This window comes from Hipposideros armiger, unplaced genomic scaffold (genome assembly GCF_001890085.2).
Source record: "Hipposideros armiger isolate ML-2016 unplaced genomic scaffold, ASM189008v1 scaffold_1738, whole genome shotgun sequence".
NCBI classification, from domain to species: Eukaryota; Metazoa; Chordata; class Mammalia; order Chiroptera; family Hipposideridae; genus Hipposideros; species Hipposideros armiger.
In genome coordinates this window covers 37540-52389 of record NW_017733088.1, presented here as the reverse complement: position 1 = coordinate 52389, position 14850 = coordinate 37540, and the positions used below count along the sequence as shown (strand labels likewise).

Here is a 14850-nt window from a genome sequence, read left to right as displayed (position 1 = left end):
TTGCTTCTAGGTACCACCATTATCCTCTCTCTTACATGCCATCCTAGTAATGAATTTATTACATTAAGATGACAACATATTATATGTATGAAGAAAGTGTTGTTATGAGAAACAAAATGAAATATTTGATAGTGTTACTACAGAGATATGCCAATGATTTTTTTTTGGAATCATATAGTGTATAAATATCCTTTATGTGAAGGATGTAGCTTTATGCAGGTTAGTAAAATAGATTGCACAAAAAAAATTTTTAATTAGGTTATTTGATATCTTTGTGATTCTGTGTTACTGTTTTCCAAACTGATGATATTTTTCTCTAAATAGAAGTGCAGGAGCTCTGAACGTAATAAGTAACACAAGCATTTGAGCCTGAGGAAGTTTAAAAATTAGCTGGAGTCCTCAAACTTTTTTAATGGTGTCAATTTCTCCAAAATCATTTGTCCCAATATTGGATTCTAAATTCCTTCAGCGAGGTTCAACTGTAGTCACTGGAGTTATTCCATTAATAATGACTAAAACCATATCCACCTGTCACACACCAATCACCACTAGCATGGGCCTCAATCCAATCTCAAATGAAGATTGATGTCAAGTGCTGAGTGATGGGGCTCAGTTGATCAATCCCATCTCCTACTGAAACTTCCACCACCCAGGTCATACTCTGATACCTGGAGTCAATTTCAAGGCATTCTCCAGGTACTCATCTTCAGTGATGGGGCGTCCGTTTAACTCCAGCTCCAGCATGAAGTCCCGTACAGCCCACACAAATTCTGGAAAGAAACTCACAAACTTAGCTGAGTCATCTACTTCACCGGAGCTGGGAGAAGATTTTGTCCTGATCAGGTTGGTTAGTTCAGTTACATAGCTGGGATCTCAGCTAAGGAATGAGAATACTCCACACCCAAATTTCCAGATCTTACCCAGAAACAAGATTTATAAACATTCCTGTTAGCCCTGTGACCCGTTCTCTTCAACCATGAGAACTGAGTCATGGAAAAGCTGAAACAGTCTCAGTTACATTTCCATAGACTCAATGGCCCAAGGTGGTTTAGTTCTTGGAAGGATACTGCAGCTGCTCCAGGGCCTGGTGGTTGATGGTCCCCATGCTGTTGTAGACAAACGTGCTGCTCAGAAGCACGGCCAGTGCAAAGATCCACAAGTCATTGTTAGAGTCACCCTAAAAAATGCATTACAACAGGCATCTACGTTAGACGTTATTTAGGCATCTACTCTTCTCACTCATTCAGTTGTTCATTCACTATGTCAGCTGTACTGTAGCTGAATGGTAAGGCATATAACATAAATTGTGAAGACAGCATTAAATTCAAACCTTATTTTTAATATTAACGTTGACACACCGCTAAGGGCCTGAGTTTCTTTCCCTATTAACAGAAGTGAATGACACTGTAAATATGTGTCAAATATTTAATACAGTGCCTAGAACATGGAAGTATGTATTAAGTGGGCAATGATTTGTTCGCAAATTTTCCTCATTTTTGGCTTATTGGGAACAGAAATGCTATTCAGTTAAATTTACCCATGACTCATTTGTGCAGCTATGAAATGCCAGACTGCATTTGCTTGTGTATATATAAATTTGCATGTGATAATCCTTGCTGTTGAGAGATGAATTTTCTGTGGGGTACATATACATGGCAACATGTAAATGCATCCAAGACGATAAACTCTGCCAAGAGTTAAACCCAGTATTATCATGTAAAAGACAATGAGAATGCAAAAAAACAACAAGAAACAAAAGCAGGAATGTACTCTGTGAATTCAGAGCAAGAAGTGATTATGTCAGAATGAGATACAATCCCATCAGGTGGAACATAGCTGGGCTTTAACAGACTGACAGAATGTGGAAATGTGGAGATAAAGAGACCACGCAGTTGGAAGGACCAACAGACCAATCAAAATTGTCAGAGAGTGTTGTCGTACAAAGGTATTACAGGTTATTTTATTTGACTGAAGTAGTGGTTATGTCTGTGGTGGGAGTAGATGATAAGGCTGAAAACGAGATTCAGGGAAAGTCATGAGTGACTTTGTAACATTATTAGATACTACTCAAATACACTCTAAATTGTAAGGGCAGCACACAGTTCTGCCACTATCAGTTTACATTTGGTATGTTTGGGTTCCTTGAACAGTGCAATTAGATAAAAAGAAGAATCTTATATGAGTTAAAATTTATTAGGAATCAGTAGACCATCTTGGGTTTGCACTGAGGTGATTATGGAACACATTAAACCCCAAATTTTAGAATTCAGATTATCTACATTCATGTCCCTACTCTTTTGGCAGTAATGGCAGTCAAAGACCCATTGTTGCTACTTTCACTTTAGACTCAGACTAACATATATAAGGAGAAAAGACTGCAGCTAACATTATAAAAAGAAAAATACAAAAATTATCCCTTTTACAATGCTTTTTTGTGCATCCAACTCATATTTTATACAAGTGAGGAATTTATCTTCAAAGCACAGAGAAGGACTAAAACTTTAATGAATGTTTTGTAGTAGCTAAAGTTTTTGTGGAGATTATTTCAGTAGATTATTTCACTGAAACCCTATTTTCATGAGTCTTACTTCCAATTCTATCAACCCCACACACCTTAACTAGTAAAGCTTACTGATCCCATGGTCACAGCTTCTCTAGGATGTTTTCCCTGACCCAAGTGATTGGGTTAGGTTCTCACTTTTTGTATCCATACTGATAACACTGCATATTCTTATCTCCCCAACAGTGTCTGGGTCTTTACCTCATGCACTGGGATGTCTGTAGCACTTAACAAAAAGCCCTAGAATTTAGCTGCCCAAGAAATATTTGTTAACTTGCATCTTTCACCCCAGTGTTAAAAATAAGATCTACCCCAAATAACCAAAATATTGAGTTTACCAAGAAAGTAAATTAAAAGGAACAGAATTTAGCCTCATTATTACTAACTGGATTTGTAGTTCACAGAAAAGTAGCATAAAAGTTGAACTGAGGTTGCAAATTAAAATGTAAGTGGAGTATCAAGAGCAAAGAAGAATCCCTTCCTTACCTTTTCCACATCGCCCAAGCCCTCGGTGTCCAGAAGGACCAGGATGTGATTTGGCTTGGAGGGGTGGGGCATACACCACATCCAGATGCCCTTGGTTTTAGACTGCACTGTGGAGCCCAGAGGGAAACCTGCAAAGGAAGAGGAGAAAGCAATATACCATAACAGCAGATAGTGCAGACTGCCTTTGGGTTACATTGGTTAAACTTGGAATGTGAGTGCCTGGCTGGGAGGAAGATTGCTTTCATTTCGACAAGGACAGTCAATGCAACCTTTATACATATTATCAACTTTCTCAAGAAATACTTTGTGTCTTCTATTCACCTCATACCATCAATGACCCAAGCTATGTCACATGACAGAGTTAATATAAACTCTATTAACCTTTGTGGGGTTTTTTTTGTTTTTTTTTTAAAGATTTTTATTGGGGAATTGGGGGGATGGGAATAGCGCTGGGGAATTGGGGGAAGGAAAACAGACAAGTTGCTGTTGTTTTGTTCTCAGTCTAGTTGTGGAGGACGTTGATTCACTGGCCCAAGTTGGCATCATCATTGCGCTCTTCCCGGGAGAGGCAGATCAGTCGCCGGCTTCTGGACGGCCTCTCACTGCGGCTGCTGGCTGCTCACGCTGGTTGCTGGCTACTACGGTAGCCCATGGCAACCCACCTGCCACAGGGGCTGCAGCCTATGCCATCGCCGGTGACTCATGGCAGCCCAGCTCCAGGTCAAGCTGTTGTTCTGCATCTTAGCTGTGGAGGGCAGTGTCACTGGCCCTCATATGTGGGATCCGAACCGGGGCCCTCTGGCGTCCCACGCCAGCTCTTAACCATTGCGCCACTCGGCCGGCTCAACTTTTGTGTTTTTATCCAACGCTGAAGAGTTCCCTTGTCCTCCAGGTTCTGATGGAGTTCAACCAGAGGGAGGCACCAGCAGGAGAATGAAAATCAGGCATGTGTTCCTGTAGCTTTCACTCTGGTGAGCCCCACTGTCCCAGTACCTCTGTTCCTGAACCTTGAATCACAGCTCCTTTCATGTAGTTCCCTCCAATGTCTCTGGTCTTTGTCACATTGGTATCCACTCTTTGCTAGCCTCTTCAGGCTATAGGAGTTATAATGGCTACCTAGCCATTGCTATTGCCACTCTGTAGGTGCTTGCCCATCTCTCACTGGTTTCCTTTGCCCTGCATATGCCCTTGTAAGTAGTCCCTCCATTAGAAACTCTTTAGTTACCTCTAGTTTTCTGTTGGATCCCCCCTCCCCTATTTCATCATATTTTCCTCATCTTCTTTCTCCTCTTCAACCAAATAATGAGTTTTTCATTCTTTGCGTCAAGTGGGGATATAATGGAAGAGAAATCAGAAAAGACCTGTGAAACTTACTAGCCCCTCTTTCTAGAAGCTTAAGTTAAACACACAAGGGGAGAGGATGTGAAGCATATGGTTAAGAACATCAGAGTGACATATCCTGTCCAACAGTCCAAGATTTTGATTATCTGCCGCATGCCAATGCTTCCTTTAATGGAGAATAAAAATGGACATGATGAAACACATAGCAGAGGTTGGTTTAGCATGGCTCAGGCCATTCAATATCCACATATAGTATGAACGCCACAGATAGGGTACGAATTTCAAAATGCTCTGCACTCTTTTACATCGTGATAGCATTTGATTGCATGCTGGTTAATACAGAGTAATCTGAACTTCCAGTTCCCAAGTGAGAAAGGATAAGTATAACTGGAGGAAATTACACTTGGTTATGAGAGGTAACAAACACACAAAGTAGGTCATCAACAAGGACAAAGACTAGTGACCTGGTCGTGCTCTTGGATCTTGACAAGGTGCAAATCTCTTTTTGTTCTTTCTGTGATATGAGTGGAGTGGTGTTTTAAAGCATTTTGATGTGGGGGACTTCCTCAGCAATGGAAATCACCTCATTATTACCAGTTGTTCTCTGATTAGATTAAAAATGACATTGTGAAAGCTCCTTGACTGATCTCTCTCTCTTATGGTTCTCTAATCTTTAATCTCTCACTAAATGGCCTATTAACTAATATGGGCTAGGCAATAAAAAGTGCCCTCCTCTGATTGGTGGTCAAGAAATCCTGCAAGAAATACCAAAATAATATGTTTTGTTAGAGGCCATAAGAGATTGGGAAGCAAAAAGGAGAAAGGGAGAAAAAAGGGAAAAGGAGAGAGGAAAAGAAGGAGAAAGACAAATGGAAAGAGACACAGTGAGAAAAAGATAATGAGAGGTATTTCTAGGGATCTTTAGAGTTCAGTGCACTGAGGTTTAACCCCTAATGGGGCTAAGCTGCTGAGCCACTAAGGAAGACATTTTATAAAAAATGCTATGTGGTTGTCATAGACAGAAATGCTTAACACAACATAGGCAGATTGTTCTAAAAATCAATAGAAAACAAAACAAAACCTTCATGAAATAAGAAATGCGATAGCACATTAATATGTGAAAATGTGATCAAACTTATTGTAATGAGGCAAATAACATGCAACTCTACAGTTAACCAGATCAGCAATAGTTAAAAAGTCTTGTACTAAATTTTTATTCGGATGTGGGGAATTCTTATTTACTGCCACTAAGCACATAAATTGCACATAAAGTTTGGTATTACTTAGAAAGGCTAATGACGTATATACCCTGTGACCCAGCAATTCCATTTCTGGTATGTCACACAAGGGAAGTTTGTGTACTCATACATGTCCACCAAGATATAAATACAAGAATATTCATGATAACATCATTCATAAAAGATAAAACCTAGAAACAATACCAATGTTCATCAACAACAAGTGGATAAATAAATTGTGGTATCCTCTGACTATAGCACATGACAAAGTGAAATAAATAAATTATAAACACAAATGCAAATTAGATGTTTTATGCACTCTTCTGTGTGTTATGTTCACATGTAGTTAAAATATATAGAGAGAAGTGACACAATTTTTCAAAGTTTTGCTATGAAATGAATAAAAAAATTTGGAATGTACCCCTACTGAGATATAGAATATGTGAGATTCTGCTGTCTATTCTTCCTTCTATATCTTTTTTAGAAACAGGATATATTGAACAATATTTGTGTGCCACTTGAAATGACCCTGTAGTTTAGGGCAAAAGTCATATAGGTAAAGGAAGGGAATAATTTCCGCAGCTGAGGTCCTGAGCAGATGACTTAACAGGGTCTTTGGATAGGGTTTAGGGAACCTTTATTACTGGATATATGAATGAGAATTGAGGACAGATGGTGTTGAAGTTATCAACTGGGCAATGAGAATTAAAACTTTTCTTCAGTGAGAGGAGTTAGGCTCACCCTTAAGAGGACCCTGAAGAAGGTGAGATCAGCCTGTGTCATCACTGCTTCCTAGCAAATGGCCCCTACCCCAGGACAACACTCACCATGGTTCTGTCCTGCCAGGCGGTTCATTAGGAAGGATTTTCCTGTCCGACACAGCCCTGCGATGGCCACCACCACCACAGGCTGAGAGATCTTGTCAAAAATTTCCAGTGCTTTTGGATTCACTGCCAGCTGATTTTTCCCATTTTCCACCAGACAGAGGGGGCCCATCATCATAGATCCACATGCCATGCTATCTGCAATCCAGAGGAACAACTGAGTAATATACAAGGTCTTGAAGTCATATCTAATGGTCGCACAAGTCTCATGCAAGTCAGCTTTCTGTGTGAAGAATTCTAAATAGGTTCCCTAGGTTTTAATTGTTTCTGAAAGATAAGTTTTTAGCCTAGTGTGTCAAGGCCTCATACAGATACCTCATGTACATGATCATGTTGATCCTTAAAAGAACCCTAAAACAACCCTGCCATGTGATGCATAAAACAAACAGGATGAGGAAACTAAACAACTGATGATGGTGTCTAGAGAATACAAACATATTTGGGGGGAAGTACAGGCAGAATGGGACATGCAGGAGATGAGGAGTGACCAGAGAAGATATCTGGAGTTCTAGCTTGATTTGGTCTCTCATTAATTGTACAAATATTTATTGAGTTCCTACCATGTGCTATTCTAGGTGCTCAGTATCAAATGGTGAACAAAATGAATAGAAATTCCTGCCTTGTGGAGCTCTATTGTAGTGGGAACAGACAGATAATAAAGAAAACAAGATATATATATATCTATATATATGTAATGATGATAACAGTAAGTACTCAGAAGAAAATAAGCAGGGACTGGGACAGGGAGCATGGGGGCTGAATTTATATAGAGGGTGGTCAGGGAAGGCCTCTCTGAGAAAAGGAAATAAATGTGATCTGTGACTTTGACGAGGAAAGTTTAAGGAATTGTGGGAGCAGGAGCGGACTGGAGGAGGAAAGACTTTGAGAGGGAGAAGAAGAGATAAAGAATGCCATTTCCTCTCAAAACACAACAGGACAGAACTTCATAACCTAGATAAAATTATGGCTGCGGGAATCCATTTATTTCACTAGAATAAAAGGGAATTTCTTATTTATAGGCTGACAGGGAAGACAGCCATTAGCCAGTGTTTCAGGATCTGCCCAGATCTGCTTGAGTCCCACAGCAAGGCGAGGCTCTACTTATTGTTTTCATCACAGTGATTGGGTGTTTCATTAAATTGAGAGACAGAGAACAGTTGAAGAGCTTTGACTGTCCCTTTATGTCCTCAAAGATAATGCTAAGCAACATTCATGTTCCCATGCTTCCCTAGTTGTGTGACCAGTGGAAAGATGATTAAATTTTCTGTGCCTCAGTTTTGTGTTCTGTAAAATGGCAACACTTATAGTAGCAATCTATTGGTCATTAGAAGGACTAAATATCTCATAATACTTATAATGTTCTTAAAATCATGCTGGTATATACTGAGTCCTGTGTAAGTATTGATTAAAAGTTGAACGCCTCAGAAGGTTGGAAGGTTAATTTCTAAATGAAGGTGTAGGATTGGCTTTGCAGTGAAATAGTGGCACTTCCTTCCCCAGTCCCAAAAAAGTGGGAGGACACATCCCATGAGGAGGATGAGCAGGCAGGACAGCACCAGCAGTGACAGCTGAGAGGCAGGACACAGATGGAGGATGAGTCTCCTGGGAGGAACCCAGAGCAGCCCTGGGATGTGAGAGCACAGATTCTGGAGTGAGGCTGCCACGGTTCAAACCCCAGAGTTCAGGTCGCTTACTGCCAGTGAGATCTTGAAAAAGGAACCTACCTTTGTGAGTTTCTATTTTCTTATCAGTGTTATAGTAAAACGAGAACTCCTGCCTGGTCCATTACTGTACAAGTTGGTAACACATAGGCTTTCAAAATTAAAAAATTTTTCCAGGGTTAATGTACTTTTTCAACAATAAGCAAGCTAGGTAATGTGTTGAAAGGAATCAATACATTCAGTGAGCTGCAAATTGTCAAGAAATAATGAGGCATGTAAAATCTATTTCTCAGAAAAAACATGAATCTGTTTAACAGACTTCCTCCATACCATTTCTCTTCCTTTGTACAAGTGATTGGGAGCAGAGTGGGGTGTGAAACATGGACCTTTTACTACTGTGTTCTGAGGGAAGGAGTTGTAGAGTTTATTTCTTAGGTTTAATGTTTAAAAAGCTTTGGGCAAGAATAGCTGAGTTTACTTTTTTTTTTTTTAAAAGATTTTAGTGGCGAATTGAGGAAGGGAAACTGTTGAAGAACTGGGGAAATTATTGTCCTTCAATCTTAGTTGTGGAGGGTGCAGCGAGCTCAGCTCCAAGTCCAGTTGCCCTCTGGCTGCCCATCGGCAGCTCCCGCGGCCACTCAGCTCAAAGTGCCATGTTCCATCTTAGTTGCAGGTGGGCGTAGCCACCATCCCATGTGGGAGTCCAACCAGCAACCTTTTGTTACCAGCACGTGCTCTCACCAGCTGAGCCATCCTGCCACCTGTTGGCAGCTCAGCAGCAGCTCAGCTTGGGCGCCTCTCACTGGCCCAAGTGGGAATCGAACCAGTGACCTTATTGTTCAGCGCTCATGCTCTTACCCAACTGAGCCATTCGGCCGGCCCTACATTTATTTTTATTTATTCATTTATTTTTTAATGTAGGTATACTTAGATACCCAAACCCAGAAGCTATAAATTCCAAATAAACAAGTAGAATGAAATGAATAAAATAGTTCTATTAAATGGAGTTAGATGATCAACTGTTTCCAAAGTTTACTGTTCAGAAGAGGCATCTGAAGAGATGGTTAAAAATACCCCAAACCCTGTCTTCTCAGCAAGTATCACAGGTTATTCTGATGCAGGTCTTGTATGGGCCACACATTAAAACAGTGTGTGGTAAGCACCATTAGGCCTTACGTTTACTTTTAACAGTTGATTAGTAAGAGTCAGATGGAATTATTCTATATGACACAACATTGTAGTTTCTTGGAATATTAAATGTTAATACAAGAATAATCCGGAGTCAATCTTTTAGGATATAAATTGTCTGGAAATGAGGGCCACCTTTCCTTTTTGTTTTCTCAAGCTTGGGGAGGTGAGTGGTGGGGGAGGGGAAGCACAGTCAGGAAATGTCTGCGGCTGGGAGGAGGGACATGGAGGAGGAAGGGAACCCACCCTGCGAGGGCTCAGGATTTGTTCCCAGAAAGGACTTCAGCCCCTTTCTGCAGGTAAGGTAGTATGCCTTCCTCTTTCTCCCGCGCAGGGCTCTCTGTGCGGTCCTGGGTGGATGCCCATAGAGGAGCAGCCCTGGCACAGTGCTGGTGTTGTCTGTCTCCTGCCTGGCAGCTGCCTCTGATCTAAAGGGAAACACTGAGCTGGCTTGAGCAAACTGCTCCACGGTCCACCCACCTTTGGGCCCAGGCCTTCTGCTTCCTGCTGCCAGTGTGGAGCCTGCACTTGGGCGCTTGTTGTTGTGAGTTAATGGATATGTGCATGGAAGACCAAGTTTAGGGGCACGCTTACGTGGTGTGGGAGCTGCAGCCTCAGCAGAAGTTCTCAGCTGTGCTTGGTCGTTCCTTAGCTCCTCCTGCATCTGGTTCCTCCAGGTACAGGCTGTTCTCTCCGGAAGCTGAAAATTGAGCCAGACATTAGAGCAAAGCAGATTTGGGTGAGGATGTGCAAAACCAAACCAAATGACAGGCCCTCTCCTGTGAAGTTAACTTTGAGTTTTCATGCCCCACCCCCAAGGAATGAACTGGGCGCGACTGGGAGGAGAGTAGTGGTTCCTCCACATCAGGCTTCGGAATCCCAGTATTTTAAATGAGCAACAACACATAACCAATATTTTTTAAAAGCTGACAAATACTACAAACATTTTCTCTCATTTTATCTCTTTCTGTTAAGCTACTCCTATCATATTAGAATTTCAGTATGAGCCCAAATTCTGGAAAATGTATTTGATTTCTATACCAGGGAAATTTTAATTCTCTTTAAAGAATTGCATTCCATTGTATTGAACAACAGAACTAAAATTGTACCAATTAATTAACAGTATTAATTCCATTTTAGCCAATATATTGCTGGGAAAGGGCTTCTTTAATAACAACAGTGATTAAAAACAAAAAGCAGTTAGATGTTAGAGACTCATTTTATAGTACTAACAAAAATAGATTTCTGAAATATAGCTTACAAAACTACAAGACTGTTAACATAGAATAAAATATCAGTAAATAAAACTTCTTTGTTTTCCTTTGATTGGTGACATGATACTACTAATCACATTTTCATCAGAAAGTTATCTTTAATATGATTTTATATTTTAAGTGTAAAAACAGATGCTACATGAATTATAGTGAAAATTGATCAGTTTTTTAAACTGTGTTTATGTATATATAAAACTGGACAATGCCATTATTTCCAGTGACACTCGACTGTGCATTTTACTGGTATTTGGAATCCAAATGTGAGAGTCATTGCTATTAGATAATTAAAGATAAACAAAGCAAAGTTCTCACCCTTGGTGAATGTATATCTTGTAGAGAACTGTAAAATACATTTTAAACTGATGTTGTTAAATAATGTTGCAAATAAAGTGCTTGTTTAACTACAAAAGTGACAACAAGAACAGACACAATACTTGCAAGTTTATTTCATCAGTGAATAAAATTTAGGTACAGAACCAAATCCCACTCCTTTTGGTCAAATAGTTCACCATAGAATCTGATTGAATTCACCAGGGACTTCGAGGATAAGACTTATACTGTGCAAGCAGGGGTATGCTAATTTGGGAAGATTTTCTATAGTGATGATACCGAGAAGATGACCTTTTTTCAGCAGAATACATTAAAGAGATGTTGACTATACAAAGGTAAGACAGGAACCTGGTTTGGAGTAATGGACTAGTCACCTAAACTGCTGTACTTAATAAATGAATAGTAATTGAGAATTGGAGACAGAGAAAATGACAGTCTCAGAGAGAAAAAAAGAGACCTCAAAAGTTGACTAGTATGACTAAATCACTCACCATCACCAAGACTTTGAGTAAAATTTAAGCCTATATACAACTATCCTGCCCTGTTGGTGGAATAGCAAATTGGTGCAGGACAGTTGTATTTAGGTTTAAACTTTACTCAAAGTTTTGGTGTACATCTGGAGAAAAGTGGGAAAAAGGGAACAGTGGCAGCAGATGACAACCTGGGCAGGAACGAATATTCAGTAGATTAAGGAGACCCAAGCTAACTTGAGTAAAAATTCCCCTCTAATTTTTATACCATAATTTTGAGTTCCTCTGTCAATGGTTGTTACAAAGCTAAATGAACCCTTCATAGGTCTACTCTCAAATCATGGTCAATGGGTCAGATTTACTTTTGCTAGAAATAAATCCTCACATCTGTGTGGCCATGCCTATCAAAGCGAAGGTTGGGCTGAGAAGCTTGTGTGATGCAGTTTAGAAGAGCATATGACTTGCTGAGAAAAACAGTAAGAGACAAACTCAGTGTAAACCACTGCTGAAGAGTAATCAGTCTACAAGAACATACTGAAAGTCCTGCCTGTAGGGATACAGGAGGGTATGATCAGGGCAGTGAATAGCTCTACTCAAGCAGCAAACCATGCTGAGGAAATCAAGTGAAGACGAGGCTGATGGTGAGTGGTTTTCATTATAACTGGACAAATACCTCACACCCACCTACCCAGAGGTGACCAGAGGTATATCTTCTATTCTTTCAGAATTCAATCACACCTTACAGAGTGGTTATTTAAAGACTTTGGTCTTTCCATCTCAGTATGAAAGAATAAACCTGGCTTCATAGTGTAATATTCTTTGATTGTGAAGCTGAATTTTGGCATCAGTGAAGAGAAGGATGGAGGAGAAATGTTAGAGGTATTAATTTCCTCTTTCGCTGAAGTGGGAAGTTGACCAAGTGTTCAAAAATACCCATTTTCTTTTCTTACCTGCTGCTTTGCCTTGATTCAATTTTTGTCAGGCTTCTATCCTCCCTAATGCTCCTGAACTCTGTCTGTTCCCAAGCCTGAGCAAATACTGAAAACCAAAATGTGCTCTCTTATCAGCTTATCAAGAGAATAGGCTGACCACAGCAATTAACTTTCACCACTTCAATTCAACATTGTACAGGAAGTTCTGGCCACAGTAATCAGACAAGAAATAGAAATAAAAGGCATCTACATGGAAAGGAAGAAGTAAAATTGGCATTATTTGCAGATGACATGATATTATATAGAGAGAGCCCCGAAGATTTCACTAAAAATCTATTAGAACTGATAAATGAATTTAATAACATAGCAGGATACAAAATTAATATTCAGAAATCGGTTGCATTTTATACACCAATAACAAACTATCAGAAAAAGAAATTAAGAAAACAATACCATTTACAATTGCGTCAAAAAAATACTTAGTAATAAATTTTATCCAGGAAGAAAATTATAAGACATTGAAGAGAGCAATTAAAGAAGATACAAATAAATGGAAACATATACCATGCTCATGGATAGGAAGAACTAATATAGTTAAATGTCCACACTACCCAAAGCAATATATAGATTCAGCATAATCCCTAGCAAAACACCCATGGCATTTTTCACAGAATTAGACCAAATAATCCTAAAATTTATATGGAACCATAAAAGACCTTGAATAGCTGAAGAAATCCAGGTATCACACTACCTGATATCAAATTATACTACAGAGCTATAGTAATCAAAACATCATGGTATTGGCATAAAAACAGACACACAGATCAATGGAACAGAATAGAGATCTCAGAAATAAATCCATGCCAATATGGTCATCTAATCTATGACAATGGAGCCAAGAATATACAATGGGGTAAAGATAATTCATTTAAAAAATGGTGCTGGGAAAACAGGACAGATACATGCCAAAAAATGATATTGGACCATCTTCTTACTCCATATACAAAAATAAACTCAAAATGGATTAAAGAATTAAATGTAAGACCTGAGCCCATAAAACTCCTAGAAGACAATATAGGAAATAAACTCTCAGACATTACCCTTAGTAATATTTTGACTGATATTTCAGGCAAGAAAAATAAAATAAAAAACAAATTGGACTACATAAAACCAAAAAGGTTTTCAGGGGCCTGCTGAGTGGCTCAGTTGGTTAAGAGCTTGCTCAAGAGTGCAAGTTCTGAGCAACAGGGTCGCTGTTTCGATTACTACATGGGCCAGTGAGTTGTGCCTGAGCCGAGATGCCACTGAGCTGCCAACAGGTGGCAGGATGGCTCAGCTGGAGAGAGCATGTGCTCCTAACAACAAGGTTGCTGGTTTCGACTCCCACATGGGATGGTGGGCTACACCCACCCCCAACTAAGATTGAACACGGCACCTTAAGCTGAGCTGTCCTGAGCTGCCGAAGGGCGGCCAGATGGTGACTGGACTTGGAGGTGAGCTAGCTGCACCCTCCACAACTAAGGCTGAAGGACAACTTGGTTGTTCTCCTTCCTCAATTCCCTAACACTGTTCCCCTTACCCAATTCCCCAATAAAATCTTAAAAATCTTAAAAAAAAAAGTCTTTAGTTTGCTTTCTAGTGTGTGTTCCTGGCAAGCTTTATTTTCTCTCCCACTTCAGCCTATTGTTTTCTTTCATGCTGTAGTGTTATGTTTGCTCTCACACTCTTCTGGGCTTCTAACATTATTGGGGGTTTCCCTGGATGTTAGTCTTCTCAGTGAGCAAGACACCACCTCCATAGGAGGATGTGGAGGGGATAGAGTTCTGAGCTTCTGAAATTCCAATGCTGCCCCTGTAGCCTGTGTGTCTCATTGGCTCTGATTGCACCCGTAGGTATCTGCACAAAAAGTGGGGGTGAGGTGGGCTGTGAGATGTGGCTGGTGCATTTGTGGCTCTGATGATGACAACTACTAGCTCAGAGTTGTCTTGCCCCTAGAGTTCATTCTTTCTCACTGGAACTTGCGGCACTGTGAGTCTGTGGCCTCGGGACTGTCACTGCAGTTCTCAGGGCTATAAATACTCTGTTCTCACACCCCTACCAATTCTTCTGGAGCTTGCTTCTAACACTGAGGGCGTGGGGTGCGTTAGCTCAGGGAGTGAGCGGGGAGGCAGTCAGGCTCCAAGTCTTTGTCTTCTGTTTTCTGCCTGGCATTGAGGGTTTAAACCACCATTCTCACCCTTCTATATTTGGTCTTTGCTCCAAAGTATCTGCTGTAAGCACTAGGTTCAGCTGTATATACAAGGCATGACAAGATCACAAACTCATACTAAGAAAAGTAGTATATACCTCATTGCTAAATATCGCCATGTCACCTTCCAAGTACTCCCCTTGGGAAGCTATGCACCAATGTCTGTGCCTAGTTCAACCTTCAAAGCAATTTTGGAAGTCTCTGAAATGGCCATCAGAGCTGTAGCCATATTAACCTC

General features: G+C 40.2%; 1 protein-coding gene across 2 annotated transcripts in view; it reads right to left on the bottom strand.

Annotated features, from left to right (window-relative positions):
* Positions 1–14850, bottom strand: part of LOC109378100 (guanylate-binding protein 4-like) — a 50115-nt gene that overhangs the window by 23211 nt on the left and 12054 nt on the right. For both annotated transcript variants that reach the window (XM_019634567.1, XM_019634568.1), the window contains exons 2-6: positions 9953–10058; positions 6453–6647; positions 3047–3174; positions 1068–1177; positions 669–865 (exon numbers count right to left, since the gene is read on the bottom strand). In XM_019634567.1, coding sequence (XP_019490112.1) covers positions 669–865; positions 1068–1177; positions 3047–3174; positions 6453–6647; positions 9953–10058 — 736 coding nt within the window. The remainder of the gene's footprint in view (positions 1–668; positions 866–1067; positions 1178–3046; positions 3175–6452; positions 6648–9952; positions 10059–14850) is intronic.